This window comes from Notamacropus eugenii, chromosome 2 (genome assembly GCF_028372415.1).
Source record: "Notamacropus eugenii isolate mMacEug1 chromosome 2, mMacEug1.pri_v2, whole genome shotgun sequence".
Lineage (NCBI taxonomy): Eukaryota > Metazoa > Chordata > Mammalia > Diprotodontia > Macropodidae > Notamacropus > Notamacropus eugenii.
The window spans coordinates 22,548,134-22,567,289 of NC_092873.1; the positions used below are offsets into that span (position 1 = coordinate 22,548,134).

At 44.2% G+C, this 19,156-nt stretch overlaps 1 protein-coding gene across 6 annotated transcripts in view; it reads left to right on the forward strand.

Moving 5' to 3' along the window:
- Positions 1-19,156, forward strand: part of PPFIA1 (PTPRF interacting protein alpha 1) — a 102,488-nt gene that overhangs the window by 55,744 nt on the left and 27,588 nt on the right. For 5 of the 6 annotated variants that reach the window (XM_072639412.1, XM_072639414.1, XM_072639411.1 and 2 more), the window contains 8 exons: positions 2,368-2,430; positions 3,214-3,296; positions 3,417-3,552; positions 4,458-4,681; positions 5,872-6,103; positions 10,585-10,736; positions 12,117-12,289; positions 14,757-14,850. In XM_072639412.1, coding sequence (XP_072495513.1) covers positions 2,368-2,430; positions 3,214-3,296; positions 3,417-3,552; positions 4,458-4,681; positions 5,872-6,103; positions 10,585-10,736; positions 12,117-12,289; positions 14,757-14,850 — 1,157 coding nt within the window. Of the gene's footprint in view, positions 1-2,367; positions 2,431-3,213; positions 3,297-3,416; positions 3,553-4,457; positions 4,682-5,871; positions 6,104-7,317; positions 7,435-10,584; positions 10,737-12,116; positions 12,290-14,756; positions 14,851-19,156 lie in introns of all 6 variants that reach the window. The other variant, XM_072639416.1, reaches the window with a different exon arrangement.

Genomic DNA, 19,156 nt, shown 5'->3' on the forward strand with positions numbered 1-19,156 from the left:
TCTTGATTTTTTTTTTTTATTATTTTATTTGTTTTCAGTGTCCTACAAACACTTCCATATAGCTTAGATTTTTTTCTTCTCCCTCTCTCTCTTTCCCCAATACTTCCCCATTCCTTCCCTGAGATGGCATACAATTTTACATAGGTTCTACACATACATTCCTATTAAATACATTTTCTCCTTAGTCATGTTGCATAGAAGAATTGAAATGAATAGGAGAAATCATAAAGCAAACCAAAACATAACACAGAAGAAAATGATCTGCTTCATTCTGCGATCAAATTCCATAGTTCTTTCTCTGGATGTGGAAGGCATTTTGTCTTAAGAGACCACTGGGAATTTTTTAAGTCCTTGCATTGCAATGAAGTACTAAGCCTACCAGAAAAATTCTTCGCACACTGTTGTTGTTTCTGCGTACAAAGTTCTCCTGGTTCTGCTCCTTCCATTCAGCATCAGTTCATATAAGTCTTTCCAGGCCTCTCTGAAGTCTTCCTGTTCATCATTTCTTATAGCACAGTAGTATTCCATTACATTCATATACCATAATTTTTTCAGCCATTCCCCAATGGATGGGCGTCCCCTTGATTTCCAGTTTTTGGCCACCACAAAGAGTGCTGCTATAAATATTTTTGTACATGTGGGACCCTTTCCCATTTTTATGATCTCTTGGGGATACAAATGGAAAAAAATTGCTTATAAATACTTTCACTGTTACTGTAGTTAAGTACTTTCTACCATATTTCTCAGCTCATTTATTGTTTAGGAAAGCTTGTTAATTATTTCTAAACCATTTTCGTTTTACTGTGGTCTCTCTTGCAATGCTTATAGAATTCTTTAGTTATTTGGAACTTCATAGTTTTCAAAGCATTCTATGTGTTTCCATCCTATTTGCTAATTTCCTTTGAGCCTGATTTTGTAGACTGTTATAGGTGAGACTTTGTTCAGGTGGACGACCTGTATGTCAGCAGCAACAAAAGTTTGCTTAATTTGCTCTATAGAATTTCCCCAGTAAATTGTGACTAGACTTATTTCCTGAACTTACCTATGTAATAGGAGTCAGGAAATGTTTAGGTAGAAAGCTCAGTCCTGCTCAGGGATGAGGAGCCACCTGCTTGCTATCCTGTGTCAAGGGAAGGTCTGTATTTCCATGTGAATATAGTGAATGCAGGTGGTGAATTATAGAGGATTATACCTGGGAAATCAAAGTAGGGCCTCTGTCTCATTCATTAGCCATGGGGCTAATCAGGCATCTATAAGATAGGCATTTGCAGGTTTTGCCCATGTTGACATGGGTGGTTTTTCATATGCTGAAATTTTAGGAAAAGCTCTGGACTAAGTTTAAAGAGATGGGAATTCAAGTCCTGGTTTGGTCACTCATTTTTTCCCATCACTTCCCCCAAGTTCTGTGGGCCTTGATTTCTTCATTTACCAAATGAAGGTGTTGAAGAGGATGACTTTAAGAAGCATTTCCATCTCCGAGGGGTCTTTGAAAAACTATTTTTGAACAAATGGTTCTCTGAGCTCCACTTCTGATTGACTGTGGCCTGCTGCCTAAGTCTTACTTGTCTCCCTCCCAAAACTTGGATGTTTCTTGTCACCCACCAAAAAGAGTCAGGGGAAGTGGTCCCTCCCTTGCTTCCAGGCCAATAACAGTATAAGGAGGATGAACAGTACTTGTTTGCCATTCCGAGTACTGGACAGTAATGCTTTTGCATGTATGTTGGTTGGCAATAATTATTGTTCGTTAATTCAGACTCTTTTAAAATAATTCTGTGCTTCCACAGACCACTATCTTTTAAATGACATTATTTAGGAACTTCATGAGATGGGCATACTAGCTGATGGTGTTGCTAGAAGTAGCATATTTGCATTTGAAATACTGCTTTTTATAATATCTAAATTGCTTTATCAATTTGAAATTTAGTTTTATTCATACAAAATGACTAATCGTTTAAAAATATATGAAACATTTACTAATTAGCTACTGTGAAGAGCAGTAGTCTTGACCTTGGGGAAGATGCAAATGTTAATTAAGACCTGATCCCCGACTTTAAGACATTTTTAGTCTCTGAAAGGCTTAGACGCCAGTCCAGATAAAAGTGTGGCACATTAACTAAGGCCTTAATGGGCTACAAAACAAAATGGTAGCCCATTTTATCAAGGGAAAAACAAGACCAGGAATGTCTGTCAACAAGGGGTAAGCCAAGCCACTCCACAGCTGCCCCCAGTGTACCTGATTGTGACACCTGATTGCCAGGCCCTGCCTGACTCCAGCTGTCCAGTCTGCGGATATGTTTGCAGACTGTGTAGATCCAGCTCTGCAGGTGTCAGAAGGAAGGCTCTTAGCTGTGTGCATCTCTCTTCTAGAATTCTCTGCTTCGAGAGGTTGAAAATGCCAAAAAACAAGTAGAAGAAACACAGCACGACAAGGTATTTGTGGAGTGATTGAGCAGGGAGGTGGCCGGTGCATGGCAGGTGGGCAGAAGGCTGAATTGAAAGGCTGGATGTTTTTTGCTTATTTTGCAGCTGTTTTTGGTACCAGTGGGTTAGAGTTCAATACATATTTGGGAAGGAGTGACAATTGGTATTTGTTTTAAAAACAGAGTTGATAGAAAATTTGGGCTCAGCTTTTTGGCTCTGTCTCATACTAGAATTCTTATTTTAGATTCCAAACCCTTAACATTTGTGTGATTTTTTTTTTTCCTGGAGTGTCTAAAGCCCTTTGGGGTAACTTGGTATCTCAGATGCATCTTTTCTCTGGAGAACCTTGGAGGCCAGAGCTTTATTTGCTTTAGGGGATTCGCTGGGGCCTCACTCTGGGAAGACTAGTCTGAATATATTACCCTGACCCCTTTTACCTGATATTTACCACGTGACAAGTCTTCCTGGTTTGTAATTGAGTCTCAGTTTCATTTGAATGAAATGCACTAGACGACAAATGGCTTGGCTCATTTCTTGGCCCAGCAGAGGCATAGACCCCTCTAGGTCAGGGAGACCTTGGCTGTAGACAGGGAGGTGAAGATGAGATAGTTGCCATTCCGTGGTCATTCCCAGTGACCCAAAGGGAACTTCTGGCTAGGAAAATAGGTGCCAGATCCCTAAGGGATTGTGGGTGTGGTTCTGACTGCAGAATGTATCCAGATTTGATTCATGTTATTAATGGAAAAGTACTACTTTGGCCCAAGGACCTGTTTCCCTTGCCCCCTTTCCCAGGACCAGCTGGTGCTCAACATGGAAGCCCTGAGGGCTGAAATAGATCAGATGAGGATGCGTGGTGGTGGCTCACTGCATCATGGGTACGTATATGGGTGGTCACTGACTGTTACTGAAGAGTATTTTGTTCAGGCATATTACTCATTTGCAAAGACTTGAGCTTGACTTTCTATGAGCATTAGCTATTTTTCTGTATGTTGCAGCCGCCCGCACCTGGGCAGCGTACCCGATTTCCGGTATCCTGTGGCAGAGAGTCCCACTGATCCTTATAGCACCACGTCAGTATTGCGGCGGGCCCAGAAGGGCCGTCTGGCGGCACTCCGGGATGAGCCTTCCAAGGTACCAAACAGTATCTACTGGTAGGAGGTCAGAAGAGCTGAGCATGGGCACGTTGGGAGGCCTTGCTGGAAAAGCTCACCATTTGCTATAGATTGTAACCTACTCTTGATTTCAGAAAGTAGTTGAAGTTATCCTATGGCCCTGTCAGGTTGTCAGATACTGCTTTCACTTTTAAAACAATTTATGTCTGAAATGCACTTTGTTGCATACCCGTAGTCAGTCATATTCTTCGAAGAGGCGTATACTTTTTATATACTTTTAGAGTATCTGGTATTTAAAACATGTTACATAATTTAAAGGGAGTCACAATAATCTGATGATAGACTTTCCTTCTGCCCCCAACCCAAGAGGGCCCAGCCCTGTGCTCCTCTCTTTGTGTTTAGTTTTGTTGCCTTGGTTGATCAGTGGATTCCCCAGGGGCCTTGCCTCTTGCCCCACCACAGCCTGGGTTCCAGCCTCAGACCTCACCCAACCCCTCCAGTTCCAAGGCTGGAAAGCCTAGGAAAAGAAGCACTGGGAAGAGATTTTGCTGTGTCAGTTAGCTCTGGCCAGGGTTCTCGATTTCTTCTTAGCACAACAGCTTCAGAGCTAGCCCTTTAGTTTTGCATTTGACCGTATTACTTCACCAGAATGCAGGTTATTGTAAAAAGATGCTCAGCAGCCACACTCAGGGCATGTAGATGGAACTGAACGAACCATTGACTTTACTTTTGCCATTGGCTGCAGCATGTAAGTCTGACGTGTTTGTTCTCTCCAAAGTCTTTCTTTGTTTGCATTTTAAAACAAGGTCATTTACTCATGAAGTATTTGGCTGCATATAGTTACATGCATTTCATCCAAGTTGACTGGGTCTGTCTGTGTCATTTTACACCCGGCTGACTAGAGTCTGGTCTCACTGTTCCTAGGTACAGACTCTGAATGAACAAGATTGGGAACGGGCCCAACAGGCGAGTGTCTTAGCAAATGTAGCCCAAGCGTTTGAGAGCGACGTCGACGTGTCTGATGGTGAGGATGACAGAGATACTATTTTCAGCTCCGTGGATCTCTTGTCGCCCAGCGGGCAGGCCGATGCCCAGACGTTGGCCATGATGCTTCAGGAGCAGCTGGATGCCATCAACAACGAGATCAGGTGTGTTTGATTTGGGTCTCTTCGGAACACGGGGTTGAGTTGGGTGGGGGGAGGGATGGGCACATTGCTGTGAAGTTCGGGCCTGTCTTTGGTCGCCTTGTTTTTGAGAGAGCCCAAGGGGACTCTTGGAGCTTCTGATGAAATGGAGAGCCAGCCTTTCATTTCAGGTCTGACCACTGCTCCCTCCTACCTTTGTGACTCAGAAGCAAGTCATTGCCCTCTTTTGTCTCTGGGTGAGAGTCTGAGAACAGAAATTGAGGGGAGGAGGTTTCCTTTGACCAGTGAAATGGTAGGGCCCAGCCAAATCAGCTAATTTTTGCCTTCCTGCTTTGGGCCTGGCCAGTAGGATGGGCGTTGGGGGCCTTTAAACAAGGTCTGAGTCATTGTCACTGCCTCCTGGGGACTCTTGGCCTTCCTAGATTCCAGAGGCCCCAGGAGTCATGAAGTCACGCCTGTGGTCAGCCTGGATGGGTCTGAGAGCTCAGAATAAGGAGCTTGCCCACCCCCAGGCCAGGCTTCATGTAGGGACGCAAGCCTTGGACTGCCCCCAGCTTGATGGGGAGGCCTTGGAGTGATGGGAGCAGAGAGGAGGCCTGCACTAGAGAGCTCTGAGCTGAGGGCATTGGGTGGAGTGGGCACACCTCATTCTCTTCACTCACTCTTTTCTTTTATGAAGAACTGAGAAAAATCCCCACACCCTTTGGAGACTGAGCCCTGACACTGGCCCAGGCTTCCACTCACAAGGGGTTTGCATGTCAGAACCACCTGCTGGTGACTGGGGCAAAGACTGATCCTGGTCTGTGTCTCATTGTTTCTGGGGAAGGAAGCATGACGTTGGCTGTGTAGATTTCATACCAATCCAGACCTTTTCGAATGGCTTGCTCTCCACTCCAGAAAGTGGTACCCAACATCCAGCAGGGCAAGGCTGTCCTGCCTGAGGAATCCTGGGCACAGGGGTGGCCTTTTAGTGAATGCATGCTGTGTGCCAAGCTCTGTGCTTGGGCTGTGAGACTAATATCAAGACAAATGAAGCAGGACCTGGCCTCTGTTTAGCAGAGCACATCATGTCAGTATGTGTGTACAATGGTGTTCATATAGTGTGTATATGGACTGGCTTGAGGAAGAGGGCGCTTTCTCTCCAGATCAGATCCTGTTAAGCGCTAAGGTACTAATGAGCCCTTTTGTTTTAGATTAATTCAAGAAGAAAAAGAAAATACAGAGCAGCGGGCAGAGGAAATTGAGAGCCGTGTGGGTAGTGGGAGTTTGGACAATCTTGGGAGGTTCCGGTCACTGAGCTCCCTTCCCCCCCATCCTGGCTCCTGCATTGCCGGCTCCTCTCCTCCTGGGAGTGGCCGCTCTACCCCACGGCGGCTCCCCCACAGCCCTGCCCGGGAGGTGGACAGGCTGGGGATCATGACTCTAGTAAGTCTCTGAAATTTGTTGTCTCTCTTGTTTGTATATTTCTCTGTCTGGTCTCTGAAGAAGTTGAGTGTGGTTGGGGGCCCCCTGGGCCCTCACACCTTTGTTGCTTGTGTAGAACTGTCTTTGCTAGCAAGCAAACAAAACTGAGTGGACTGAAACGGGTTTTGTATTTGCTTTAATCAGTCTGCAAACCACTGAAGTATTTTATGCAATGTTCTCTTTCTTAGGTAACGGGCTAGGTCGGGGGGGCACAGCCTGGTTCATGGGCAGTGCTGATAGAGAAAGCACAGATAGCATAAATGCACCAAGGCAGGGTGGGCATTGTGTCCCAGCCAACTTTGCAGTGTGCTCAAGAGGTAGATTAACGAAGGTCAGGGATGCAGAAAGTGTAGACAGTGACAGGAGAGAGTTCTTCTTAAGACAGATTTCCTGGAGGAGGCAGGATCTCACTAACTGCTGACCTTCATGTGCCAAGCTGTTTTCAGAAAGCAGTAGCAGTGCTTACTGATTCCCAGGGAGCTGTGACTGCCCTGCTGGCAAGAGCTCTGAGCCCCCAGGCGGAGGGAAGGCCACGTCCTGTTGGACACTGCTCAGGGCCTGTGGAAGGACCTGGACAGCAGTAGGTGTCCAAGGAAGGCCTTGATTTCAGGCCCGAGTTGGGCCAGTCTGACATGCTGAAGTTGTGATGAGGAGAGGTTTTAGATTTGTGAAAAGTCCACATGTCTGCCTTGTGCTTATGGAAATCACATATTAATGTGCTGGCAACAGATGCCACCAGATGTCTGTTAGTGTGTTGGTTTTACTGTTGAATATGGGGACTTCTTGGCAGGGTCACCACTCCTGTTTGCCCCCTGCATGTTCCCTTTGTGACCATCTTCTGCCCTTCCTTTCCTTCCATTCTTTTGACCTCTAACATTTTTATTACTAGTCAATTCATCTTGATTTTTCCACGTGTTGTTAGCCAGCATAATGTTTTTTCCACATCACTGAATAGGGTGTGCCTTGCTAGATTGACATCAAGGCCAGGGCAGTTGGTGGTGCCCTTGGTGCCTGGATCTGGCCCGGCCTTCCCTTCCCATTCCTGGTGGATGTTCTATGCACTCCCTGGGGGCTCCAGCCAGAAAACCAAGCTCAGTGTGCTGGCTGACAAGACTCTGATACTGCAGCGTTTGGTTCTGATTTGGGATGTTATCCTTTCCGTTTTATTATTTTAGCCATCTCCAGATTCATTCTTAATCCAGACCTCAGTTCCCCATCAGTCTGTAGCTTATTCACCTTCCTCCCCTCCCAGTTCCGCCCCATCCTGTAACAAGGCTTCCCAGCACCCTCAGGTAAAGCAAAGGGACATTTTGGGAGTGAAATTGTGTGTCTGCATTAGACTTGGAAGATATGAGTGAGTGTTTTCCCCTTTCAGTCTTTTCACTGTTTTGGTAAACTTCAGCAATGGTGAATATTCAGATTTATTTCTTGTTACTTTCTTATTCTGTCATATATAACCTAATTGAAATATTCGCCTTCCTTCCTCATTTTCTTCCCTATACAGCTGACCAGTGTTCAGGAGTCGTGCCATAGACTTGTAATCGGAATGGAATCGAATGTTTCAGAATGTTTCTGTGTTGTGCCAAGCTTCAGTCATTGCAAACATTTAGGAATTATATAATTCATTACCTGAAAGTATTTTATCATTGACAAATTGCTTTTTCTTCTTCCTCTTCCTCACATTCCTCCTTAATGTGTTCACCTGCCTAACGCTTGTATTTTCAACTGCAGAGTTTACAATAAATCTGGTCTCTCTGAATTTCTTTTCTTTGCATGCATCTTTCAGCCTAGTGATTTAAGGAAGCATCGTAGAAAGGTAAATGATTTTAGCAACTTCATCTGACTTTATGCTTTTCCATAAACTTCTGAAAAACCTCTGGTGTAGCACACACCCCACTGTCCCCCAGAGTGGAGCTCTAGGTAGGACAAATCATCTCCACAATGATACGGAGTCTTGCACCAGTGGGAAAATTTTAATGTGTCAGAAATAAACCTTAGCTTCTTTTGCTCTGGAGATCTGACAGTGCAGAATAATTTTTCCCCTGTCTTTGCTCCATCTCCTTTCTCCTTGGATGGTTTAGAGATTTGCTTAAAGTAGATTGCCATCTTTTATAAAATATTAACTTGAAGTCTTGTTGACTTGATTCAGCCATATAATTTTAAGAGTTATTTAATCCAACAGCCCACCAGTTGTGTAATTCCCTTTATAACAGGGGTTCCTCACCTTTTTTGTGTCTTGGACCCCTTTGGCAATCTTGTGAAACCTCTGGATTTTTCAGAATAATATTTTAAAATAACAGAAGGGCATGCTAGCTTTCCTTTAGGTGAAAAAGGTGGGGGAAATATACACAAACACACTCTCTCACACACATGTATGTGTGTGTGTATGTATGTATGTATATAATGTTGATAATAGCCTAATGTTGATATATGTTCGCAGTAACAATGGTAATATAGTTAATGGTATCGAGAGAGAGAGAGGGGGAGAGAGAGGGAGACAGAGAGAGGGAGAGAGTATGCATGTGCATGTGCACACATGCACACACATTCATGTACCTCTTGAAATCTACCCACAGATTCTAGGTTGAGAAATTGTTTTTTAAAGCATCCCTGAGGGGTGGCTTGTCCAGCCTCTCCTTGGTCCTAGTGACAGTGGGCAGCTTCTCCTTTGAGGAGGAGGAGCCCAGGCCATTCTGGTGCAGATCTGATTGTTCCACGGGGGTGACTCTGGCTAGATCAGAGCTATCTCCCAGGGACTTCTACTCATGAGCCTGTTCCGGCCCCTCTTTGCCATGACTACCTTGTAGATGTTGGGTGCTTGCAAAGATGGCCTTTGGTTCTTTCTGCTTAGCTGTCACTGCCCCCTTCCTCCAGAGAAAATGTCCTAGACTCCCATTTCAGGAGCCACTGTGGTATGTACTTAGCCGTGTCCTTCCTGAAAAGTAGCACTCCAGGTGTGGCCTAAGGTTAGCAGCAGTGACAGCACTTGTCATCTCACAGACTGACCCACCTTTTACCTTCCCAGGCACTTTGACAGATGAATGACTGATTGATGAGAGCCAGTATTACATCGGCTCCTTTTCACCTCTATCCCCAGAATTGTTTTTTAAGTGGAAGATTTTTGCTTTTATGTGTGTTAGAATTCATTTGATTGGTTTCACCTTATTGAGATAGAATGAATAATTAAAGAAATTAGAAGAGAACTAGAGATGAACCCTAGAGCCTTTCACATCTAGGTTTTTTGTAGCTGTAACTTTAAAGAGTTCAGCCTCATAAAACCCAATAAACTAAACCCAGTCATTGTACTATTTGTCAGTTTTGAATGGTGACCTCTGTTAATTCAGAAACTACTTATTAAGCACCTGCTACGTGGGAGACACATTAGAAAGTCCGTTTGAGAAGGGTATTTTCCATGGCTTCTCCGGGAAAGCACTTTAACCTGATGGGAATATATTCATGTTTACTTGTACATACATAGACAGATCAAATTAATATAGCTTAAGAGACTGTTAGCAGCCTAAAGAAATTTATTCCCCCTACAGCCTTTGGCCCCTGCTCCCTCCATCAGAAAGCACTACCCACTTAATGGCGACACTGGGTCTGTTAGGCCTCTGCCAGGCTGAATAGTTTTTTAGAAGCATTTCAATGCCCTTAAATTTGCGTATTATATCATTTTATTATTTACTTTAAATAGATTCCATTGATTTGCTAGACATAAAACCCAACTGAACTGATGATCAAAGTTATTTCGTAAAATCAGCATTTTTCTAGAAAAATTGATAATTTACCCCAACCCTTTTGAAAAATTACTAGCTATGACAGAGTATGTGAACTTGTTGCCTTTTCCTTCTAATCTTTTGAGTTTTGGCATGTACTGCAGTCTGGGGCTTGTATCTAAGCATCATTTAAATCTCAGGAAGCCATTCATGACCCTTTCCTAGGGATTGTAGAGTCTTAGAGCTTGCAGATACCTTGGGGAATGGGGAGTACCCAGGGCCATAAGACAGTGGAGGAGCCAGAAACACTGGCTCGAAGGCCCAGGTTCTGATACTCCTTTGGCATGGCCTTTACCTTCCTGGAATGTCACCTTCATACCCCTGACCATAGGAGATGCCTGAAGATTAAACCTGAAGAGTTAATGTCCCCTGTCATCATTATTTCTAAAAACTGGCATCTCTGAGACCCTGCTCGAGGTTGTCCGGGAGCTCACAAGGACCAATGACCCCCGTCCTGGGACTTTGCCCCTCAGTTGTTCTGCTTGTCCTGCCACAGCTATATTCACTGAATTGGAGTTAGCTATAGCCAGGGTTTGCCTCTGCTCAGATCAGATAGCATAAGGGGGGAGGGGGCTTCAAGTTTTAAATTCAGAACTGATGATACAGAAATAACCTCTCACAATAGCCTCTGATAGTTTTTAAAAAAATCTCTTTCATCTCTTGTAGTTGCCAGCTTCAAGAGAAGAGGTACGAGATGACAAGACAACCATAAAATGTGAAACATCCCCCCCTTCATCCCCAAGGCCCCTTCGTTTAGACAGAGTCCACAAAGGGGCTCTACACACCGTGAGCCATGAAGACATCAGGGACATTAGGAAGTAAGTGACCTGGCTCTTATCGGGAGACCACGGGCATCATGTGCATGCGTCCATGGCTTGGCTGGCCGTCACAAACCCCATCCTGCTGACTTCAGGATTCTTACAACATTAAATCTGTTTGCCTTTTTTATCATGTGTGATGCAACTGAAAAGAATGCTTGTACACTCTCCTTAGAAGCTTTGCTAAGTACAGTTGCAAGTGCTGATTATTATCACATAGCCTTTGGTGTTTTTACGGGATTCGTAACGCCTATTTCCTTCAAAACCATTGCCAGACTAAGGATAAATCGAGCTATCGTTCCTAATGACCTCTCCATCACAGTGGTCTGCCTCTAGATGTGAGGAACGGCCTGGAGGAAGCCACTGACCAGCCGTGCCACCTCCGCCCCTCCTGCATGGTGTCTGCTGAACTTGAATTGGCTGTAGAATATGGAGGTTTAGTTCCAAGGGCCCCAGATCTCCTCCTTAGAAGATGTTATTTTTATCAGTTTTGGAAAGGCTTTATTTTGTGCTCTAGCAGTCAGCCTTTTGTCTGTCATGATGCTGTTTGCGCATTATTACATGTATAAAGCTTTTCCAAGGTGTGAGGTGGAAGAACAGTTTTGGAGAATGTTTGCTTTGCTCTTTGGTAGATTTTTGGGTACGTGACCAAAACCATCAGTTTTGCTCTGAAGGCAGTGAGAAGTGAGCAGTCTTCTCATTCCAAAAATAGTTATAGATTCGACTTAACCTTCAAATCCTACGGATTTTACATACCTCTCATTGTGGTGCAATGACTAGAGTGTGAGACTTGGGGTCACAAAGACCTGAGTTCAAACCTGGCCTCAGACCCTTAGCTGTGTGACTCTGGTCTGGTCCCTTAACCTTTTCCTCAGTTTTCTCAACTGCAAAATAGTGATAATATCAGCTACTTCCCAAGACTGTTTTGAGGGTCTAGGTATTGTACGTAAAGCTTTTTACAAACCTGAAAGCCATATGTGAATGCCAGTGGTGGTTATTATCAGTACAGGACTGTAAAAATCAATGAAGCAAAGCTCTTAAGTCCATCTTTGTAGCACTTGCTGGTGTGGGAGCATTCTTACAAAAGCTCTTATAGTGTGCTTAATACCATTTGTGTATGAGTCAGTTTCAAATTAAATCTGCCTTTCCAAAGAGCGATTTTAGGCAAGCTGGAAGTGAATCTAAAAGTTTTAGAACTCCTTTCCCAGCTCACATTGTTTGTATTGCCTACGTTTTGCTTACTGGCATTTGAAACAAATACCACATTTGTTTTCTGTGATGGAGCTAGAATTTTTCTTTGAAAATGTGAAGAGCAAAGATTGTTTAATTTTTAATTTCATGATACATATTTTAAGGGCTAAAAGTATTCTTTATTTCAAGTTCCACAGGTTCACAAGATGGTCAAGTCAGCAACCCCAGCAGCAGTAATAGCAGCCAGGATTCCCTTCATAAAGCACCCAAAAAGAAAGGAATCAAATCCTCTATCGGTCGCTTGTTTGGGAAGAAAGAAAAGGGTCGGCCTGGACACCCTGGCAAAGAGTCCCTGGGGCAAGGTTGGTTATTTTCCAGTAGTTTACGTAACCCCTTGAATTGGGGAGGGAAAAGTGTCTTAACGTGTTTTATTGTAATTTCAAGTGAGGGTGCTTTGATTTTTAAAATTAATTTAAGTGCACAATTTATTATGAACATCATTTTTAACATCAGTTGCTAAGTAACATAGTAAGAATGCCCCATAACGTGGGTTCAGAAGGCCAGGTATGATTATGGTCTGATTCACCTCTGGACAGTCAAGCTCAGAGTCTTGAGTTGGAAGGATTCTCAGAGGTTCTTTTGTACAGTATATTCTTGAATGAAGGCCCCCAGGGTGTGAGTATTGAGCCTTGGCTTGAAGACCTTTGCTACCCGCTAGCTTTGGGAGGTCTTCTCAAGCCAGCTCCTGCTTTCTCTTGAGTTCTACCTGGTGCCCCCAGGCCTGCTTGGGGTTTGGCACAAGGCATCTACACTCTTATACTAGAAGTTTTAGATCACTTTGAATGTTGACAACCAGCTGTCAAGTCCGTCCTAAGCCTTCCTTTCTTTAGGCTCTTTGCCCTTCCTTGCTCTTTTCAGTGATGCTCTTGGGACCCCTCTTCTGGACTGGGTCTCTTGGACATTCAGTGCTCTTCCTCTTGTGCCTTGCCTGGGTTTAACTTGGGCAAATAACCACTGGACAGTTCCTTGCCCTGGTGCCTCTGTGCATCTTTGCCTGTTATGTGACAGTCAGCATGCACACTGAGCTTTCAGCCCATTGGAAACCCCAGATCCTTTTCAGATGGACTGCTGCCTGGCTGTGCCTCTCTTGTACTGTACAGTGGAAGTTGGCTTTTGGAATCCGTTTTTGTTGGATTTTGCCCATTCCAAGCCTACCTAAATCTTATTTATCCTGACTCCAGCATGTTAGCGATTTCTACCAGATTTGGCTTTTCTGCATATTTGCTAAGCCCAGATAGATCCCTTCTACCTTCTACTGTAGTGCTTTCCAAAGTGACCTGCCCTCATTGATAACTACCAGTTCTGAACCCACCTCATCATACTTACATCTAGCTCTTGTTTTATCCAGAACTAGAAATCCCTTTAATATGTTTGGGAATGTTGTGAGAAATCAAAGTTAATCTTACTAGCACTAGAGGGTTTCTGAGGTCTCTCTCAACTGTTCACTTTATTCTACTAGTCCTAGGAGCTTGTGAGCTTTCCATGCTGGCACTGGTTGGATTGTGTGCTTAAAGTACCTTCACTGACATGTTTACGAGAGTGCTCTGATGGTCACAGTCTAGTTGTGTCTAGTCAGTTATTGTGGAGGAGTGTGTGGGTGGGGAAAATTCTTTCCAGAGGACTTGATTTTTATTTACTAAAAAAAACACTGCTTAGAGAATGATGTTTAAATTCTAGTATTTGATTTTGACATAACTAATGTTTAAAATTGTTTCCAACCTGGCAGCTTCTTGCACTACAGAACAGTGTCAGATTTTGTGTGGCCACTTAGATGGAAGCCAGAATTGTCCTGGCCTGACAGCAATATCAGGGTGTTTGCCTCTCATCCCTTATCAGATCTGTCCTGGGGAGTGTTGGCCAGCCCCCTAGTGCCATGGAGCCAACAGGGTTTGCAGATTCCTCTTCCCTAGCTTCTGGAGCACAACTCTTTACAGAAAGATCCAAAAACTATTCCAAGTAATTGATTTTTTTTGTAATTCTAAGTATTTTATTTTCTACAATTTAAAACATGCTGAGAAGAGATTCCCTAGGCTTTGCCGGACTGTGACTAGCAAAGGGCTCCATGACCCAAAAGTAATTAACCTGTTCTAGAGGCATGTGTGCATGAGACTGATGGAGAGGAGTCCAGATAGTGGTGCCAGGGCAGAAGGAAGCGAATTAACCTCTCTCAGGTTCATCTTTCTGACCCAGGTCTCATTAGCATCTTGTAAGCTGCTAGTCTTCTTGGATCTGTGTACAAAACTGAATTGTGAGTGAATTGTCTGGCGTGGTAAAGTCACTGAATAACGGACATTTTAAAAGTTGGCAGCAATCTGGTGGTGACCTCCTCATTTAGGTATCCTGCCTCTCCGGGCTTTCCCCCCCTTCCCTGAATCCAAATCTGAAGGAAGAGGCTCCTCTTCTGCCCCTCCCCCAGCACCCACAGTCCAGAAGCAGCTGCCAGCGTTGGCAGTGTTGCCTGAACATTGTCACCCCACAGCTGTAAAGAGGCCTCTGGCTTCTGAACAGGGTGTTTGTGCGCTTGTCCAGTCTCTGTTAAGTGCGTTTAGTTTCTGTTGGGCCTTGATTTCTAGATCGCCGTTCTTTTGTTCACCTTTTCTGCCTCTGACTGTTTGCTATGATAATAGTCTTTCACCTCCGCTCAGTTTATTGTCTCATCTGTCAACTGCGAAGTCTAGCATGTGGGCGCTGGGAACTACTACTGATCTTTTTGGGACTGAATGGAATCCTTGTCCCTATCTCTGACTCTTGGATCTTTTTCCTTTGTAGCTGGTGTTACAGATGTGGACAACTCCTCTCAAGATGCTTTAGGAATTAACAAATTGGGAGGCCAGGCTGAAAAGAATCGAAAACTACAGAAAAAGTGAGTTATTTGTCAACATTTTTCCCTTTCATTGACTTCTTTCAAAGGAGTGACTCTCTTTAATGAACTTATTTGTTAGTTGTTGTGCTATTTGATGCTTCATACATTTCATTGTCTTCTCCTGGGAAAGAGTGACTGGCATAGACTCTAATGCTAAAATTTGATTTTCTGTAAATTCTGAATTCTGTCTGCAATGAATTTTCAAAGTAAAAATCAACTTGGTAAAGTAGTCACCTTAAAATAGAAATTCTCCAAAATTATGGATCATAACCCTTTGGGCTCCATTTTGTAGAACCAGAGAATTTAGTATTGGACTGGACCTACAGAGGACTCCTCCCCTCCCCAGTGTGCTCAGGAAGTGGTCTCTTCCATGCTGGGATGGGGTTTGGATAATCAGGTGGTTTCCATTAGGCAGCTTTTCTAACTTGCTTTCCCCAGCTCAGCCTATAGGCCATGGACCATCTTGGTAAGCACAAGTCAGTAACCCCTCATTAAGTGCCTTCTTGTGTGCTTGGAACTAGACTGAATGCTGGGGGTGCAAAGAAAGGTTCAAGAATTGAAAACCCTTGCTCTGTCTGACAGACTCTCATTGTGGTGGGGAACAACATACAAATACCTTGTACAGATGAGATGGGTGCGCGCGTGCGTGTGTGTGTGGGTATGCATATGTGCGTGTGTCGAGCATATGAGAGGTCATCTCAGGGGAGGCACCAACATGAAGGGGGCCTGGGAAGGACTTCTTGGAGAAGGTGGGATTTTAGCTGAGACTTGTCCAGACAGTGCCTCCTAGCCACATCTCCTTCTTGTACTGGGGAAGCTGATTTATTTGTGATCCCAAGTATGATATGTCATGTATATCCCACCTAAACTTCACCCCCTTAGATGCAGTCTAGCATTTCTGCTTGACTTCACTCAGTTTCACCCTTTCAGATTTGAGCCAACCCTTTGTCCTGGCCTCATCTTGTTTAGCTCTTGACTGTTCTATGGTGTGTCTCTATGGAAGTGTCCCCTCTGGCCTTCTGTCATGTGCTGAGTGGAGAAGCCTGCCATACATGCCTTTATCCAGATCATTGCTAAACATGATAAATGGCCTAGATCCAAGCTGAGAACCCTGCGGCACTCTTGGAGATGCCCAGGGATGGGAAAACCTGTGGCTTTGAGGCACATGTGACCTTCTAGATCATTAAGAACAGCCTTTCAACATTTGACATCGAGGCCACAGGTTCCCCACTCCTGCACTGGACAGGCCATGAATGCCTTTTTTTTTTGGCTTGTCATTCCCCTAATTGTAAATCCCTTGCACTGGGCGTTATCTTGCCTCCATCATCAGAAATTTTATAAGAAGTCATTCCCATGGTATCTCCTCTGCCTGCTAGCCTACTACTCTCACACACAAGAAATGTGTAGCCTGACACTCCCTTTTATTGATGAAGCCACATGCTTAGTGATCAACCGCTGCTTTTCTGTGGCCAGTAATCATGAGTATGCTCTGGCATTTGCCTGCAAGTGGGGCTATCTTCTGTTTGAGGAAACAGATATTTTCCTCTCTTCTGCCATTTTGTGGTCAGCACTCTTCTCCTCTTCAAGGCCAGTCTTTCCCTTGATGATGCCTCTTGTTCCAATTGCCATCCTTAGTCTGACTTCAGGAGGGAAAAGAGAGGGAGGAAAGGAGGGAGACTTGGTTGCCTTGTCGTTGTCATACCTACCTGTGCTTTTGATGGGTTTGAGGGACCAAGACACACATAAATTTTGTACACAGTTTATACTGCTGTACTCCTCCTTAGGTGACTGGGTGACTCAGTAGATAAGAGTGCTAGGCTTGGAATCAGGAAGACCTCAGTTCAAATCTAGTTGCATACACTTCATAGCATTTGACCCTGGGCAAATCACTTAACTTCTACGTGCCTTAATCCACTGAAGGAGGAAATGGCAAACCCTTCTAGTATCTGCCAAGAAAGCCCCAGATGGGGCCATGAAGAGAAACGACTGAACCACATACTTCTGTTTGATTAATGAATATGTGGGTCTAGGTTTAGACGTCTGCCCTGATGGAGAGGTAGGAGAGACTTAATGACATTCCTGTTTCGTATTTTCAGCCATTTTGTTTCAGGCAACATATTTTATAAAACTTATTTTTCATTTTATAAATTTAGAAGGATGAAAATAGAACATTGGGAATAATGAGCCCTGTTTCAATTGTATAGTTTATATCTCAGTTTTAAATAGTCAGGTTTTCAGGGCCATGATTTTCTGCCCTGCCCAGTTTGTTGATATGAAAATGGGGTTTAGAGTGGGGAGTGGTCAGAGTCACTGACATTAAAAGTCCAGTGACAATGACAGGATGTTCTAAAGAAAAAACTTAGATGTGTTTAGTGGAAAGGCTAGCAACAGTGTCTGTGGGGAGGGAGCTTGGAATCTTTCCTCCATCTTTTTCTCCTATCAAGTAGGGAGCTATCTTTGACCTCTTCAGATATCATTGTGGGAAAGTTAAAAATGGATGAGCTTGATAGGAAAGAGGGGACTGATAAACTGGGCCTGCTTCAGAAACAAAATAGGTGCTGTGTCCTCTAAGAGATAACCTGCTTACCTGAGAATGGAAAAGAAGATGGTACAGGTGATGATGTCAGGGAAGGCTGAGAAAATGGGGGCACTTCATAGAAAACTTTCTGTCTGGAGTAACCTCTAGCCTGTGAGCAAAACCACTTGTGGTGGTCGCCAAAAGCCCCCAAGGTGAAAGGAATGACTCTAGGGCTGTTGGCATCCGGTCCTCTGCTCCCCCTCCCCCAATGGCATTTGTTCTTACGTTGATATTCTGTTAGTCACTGAATGTTGCCCTGACAGATGCTGAGCTTTCTTTTATAGTATAGGTTCCTACATGGATCCTTCACTATGGGTGAGAGGTGTTGGGGGGAAATGAGGGGAGGAGAGAGAGAGGGATGGAGAGAGGCTCATCACCCTTCTCTTCTTGTGCTCTGGGAAACCCACAAAGTGTGTACATGGGAAAGGTTTTCCTTCCTCTGTGTTAGATATTGCAGAAGAAGCATAACTTTCATTTCTCCTGGGGCGTAGTTTCTAAGTCATTTTAGGGATATTATAAATAATCACATGTTTTGCAGGAATAGTCACTTTCTTTACCAGGGCTGAGCCTTGACTGGTTTTTTCCCCAAGATGTAATGGATGCTTTATTGGAGATAATTCTAAAGAGGTGACAGTAGGAAAGGATTGAAGTTATTTTGTTAAGTTAGTGTGATTTTTGTGGGATTTACGTATTCTCTTGGTGTGGAACTTAATGTGAGCTCTTGGGGTGCATTGATGGCCTCAGTCTTCTTATCAATATCACACAAAGCATGAGAACATCTTGATCAGCTTTGATGTAATAGTTCATGTTTATGTCCGAGTGAATGAGGATTTCTAGAGAAGTGATCCCCAAAGTCAGGGCAAGGGTGTGCCTCTTGTCTCCAAGTTCAGTTGTACAAGAGCTACAAGAAGAACCGGTTCCTGGTTCCCTTTGACCATTCCTGAGATTTGTCCTCAGCACTGTTCCCCCCATCCCATCCATGCCTCCCCCTGCCCCGTTCTTTCACCCATTATTTCCCAACACTCCCCTACTTTGCTCCTCCTTTTTTACAGACTCTCACCTTGACCACATCAGAAACTGCCATGAATGGGTACCACTGTGATGCTCCACGCCCACTATCCCTACTTCCAGGAACCCCCCCATCAAATTCTGGCTATGTCAGCTGTCCCTTGGAAGGGCATTTAACCCCAGATCTCATTCCATTCTCTTTTCTGCTCATAAACCTTGTCTGATTTCTGTCAAGCATCTCTGCGACTCTCAGGTTCTCGTCAGTGGTTTGCTTTCGCGTGTCCGGTGTGTCCAGACAGCTGACGCATCTGACTTGTACTTCCAACTTTGAGAGTCCATCCCTTTCTGTTTTCAACCACCCCAGAGCAGGCTCGCATTGTTGGTTTTGTTCATTTTATACTGTAGATCCCTTTAGTACAAATATGTAGGTACTGTAGATGTACCTGTTGGTGTGTCAGGCTCAATACGTATTTACTGCTCGGGATAGCAGAATCAGCTGAGTTCGTTCCATATTGTTTTATAGGACTGATCCCCTTGGAGCCTCTGGAAGCCAAAAGTACCCGTCCAGAGTCTGGGGGCTTGCTGGGCTGTGGCCCCAACATTCTCTCATAATTTAGTAAATGTCTGTCCTCTAGCGGAACTGTGGGGCTTTTCACCAAGCTTGTTCAAGGGCTAGAAATAATGAGACTGGATGGTCAAACCTGCCCCCTAGCTCCTTTC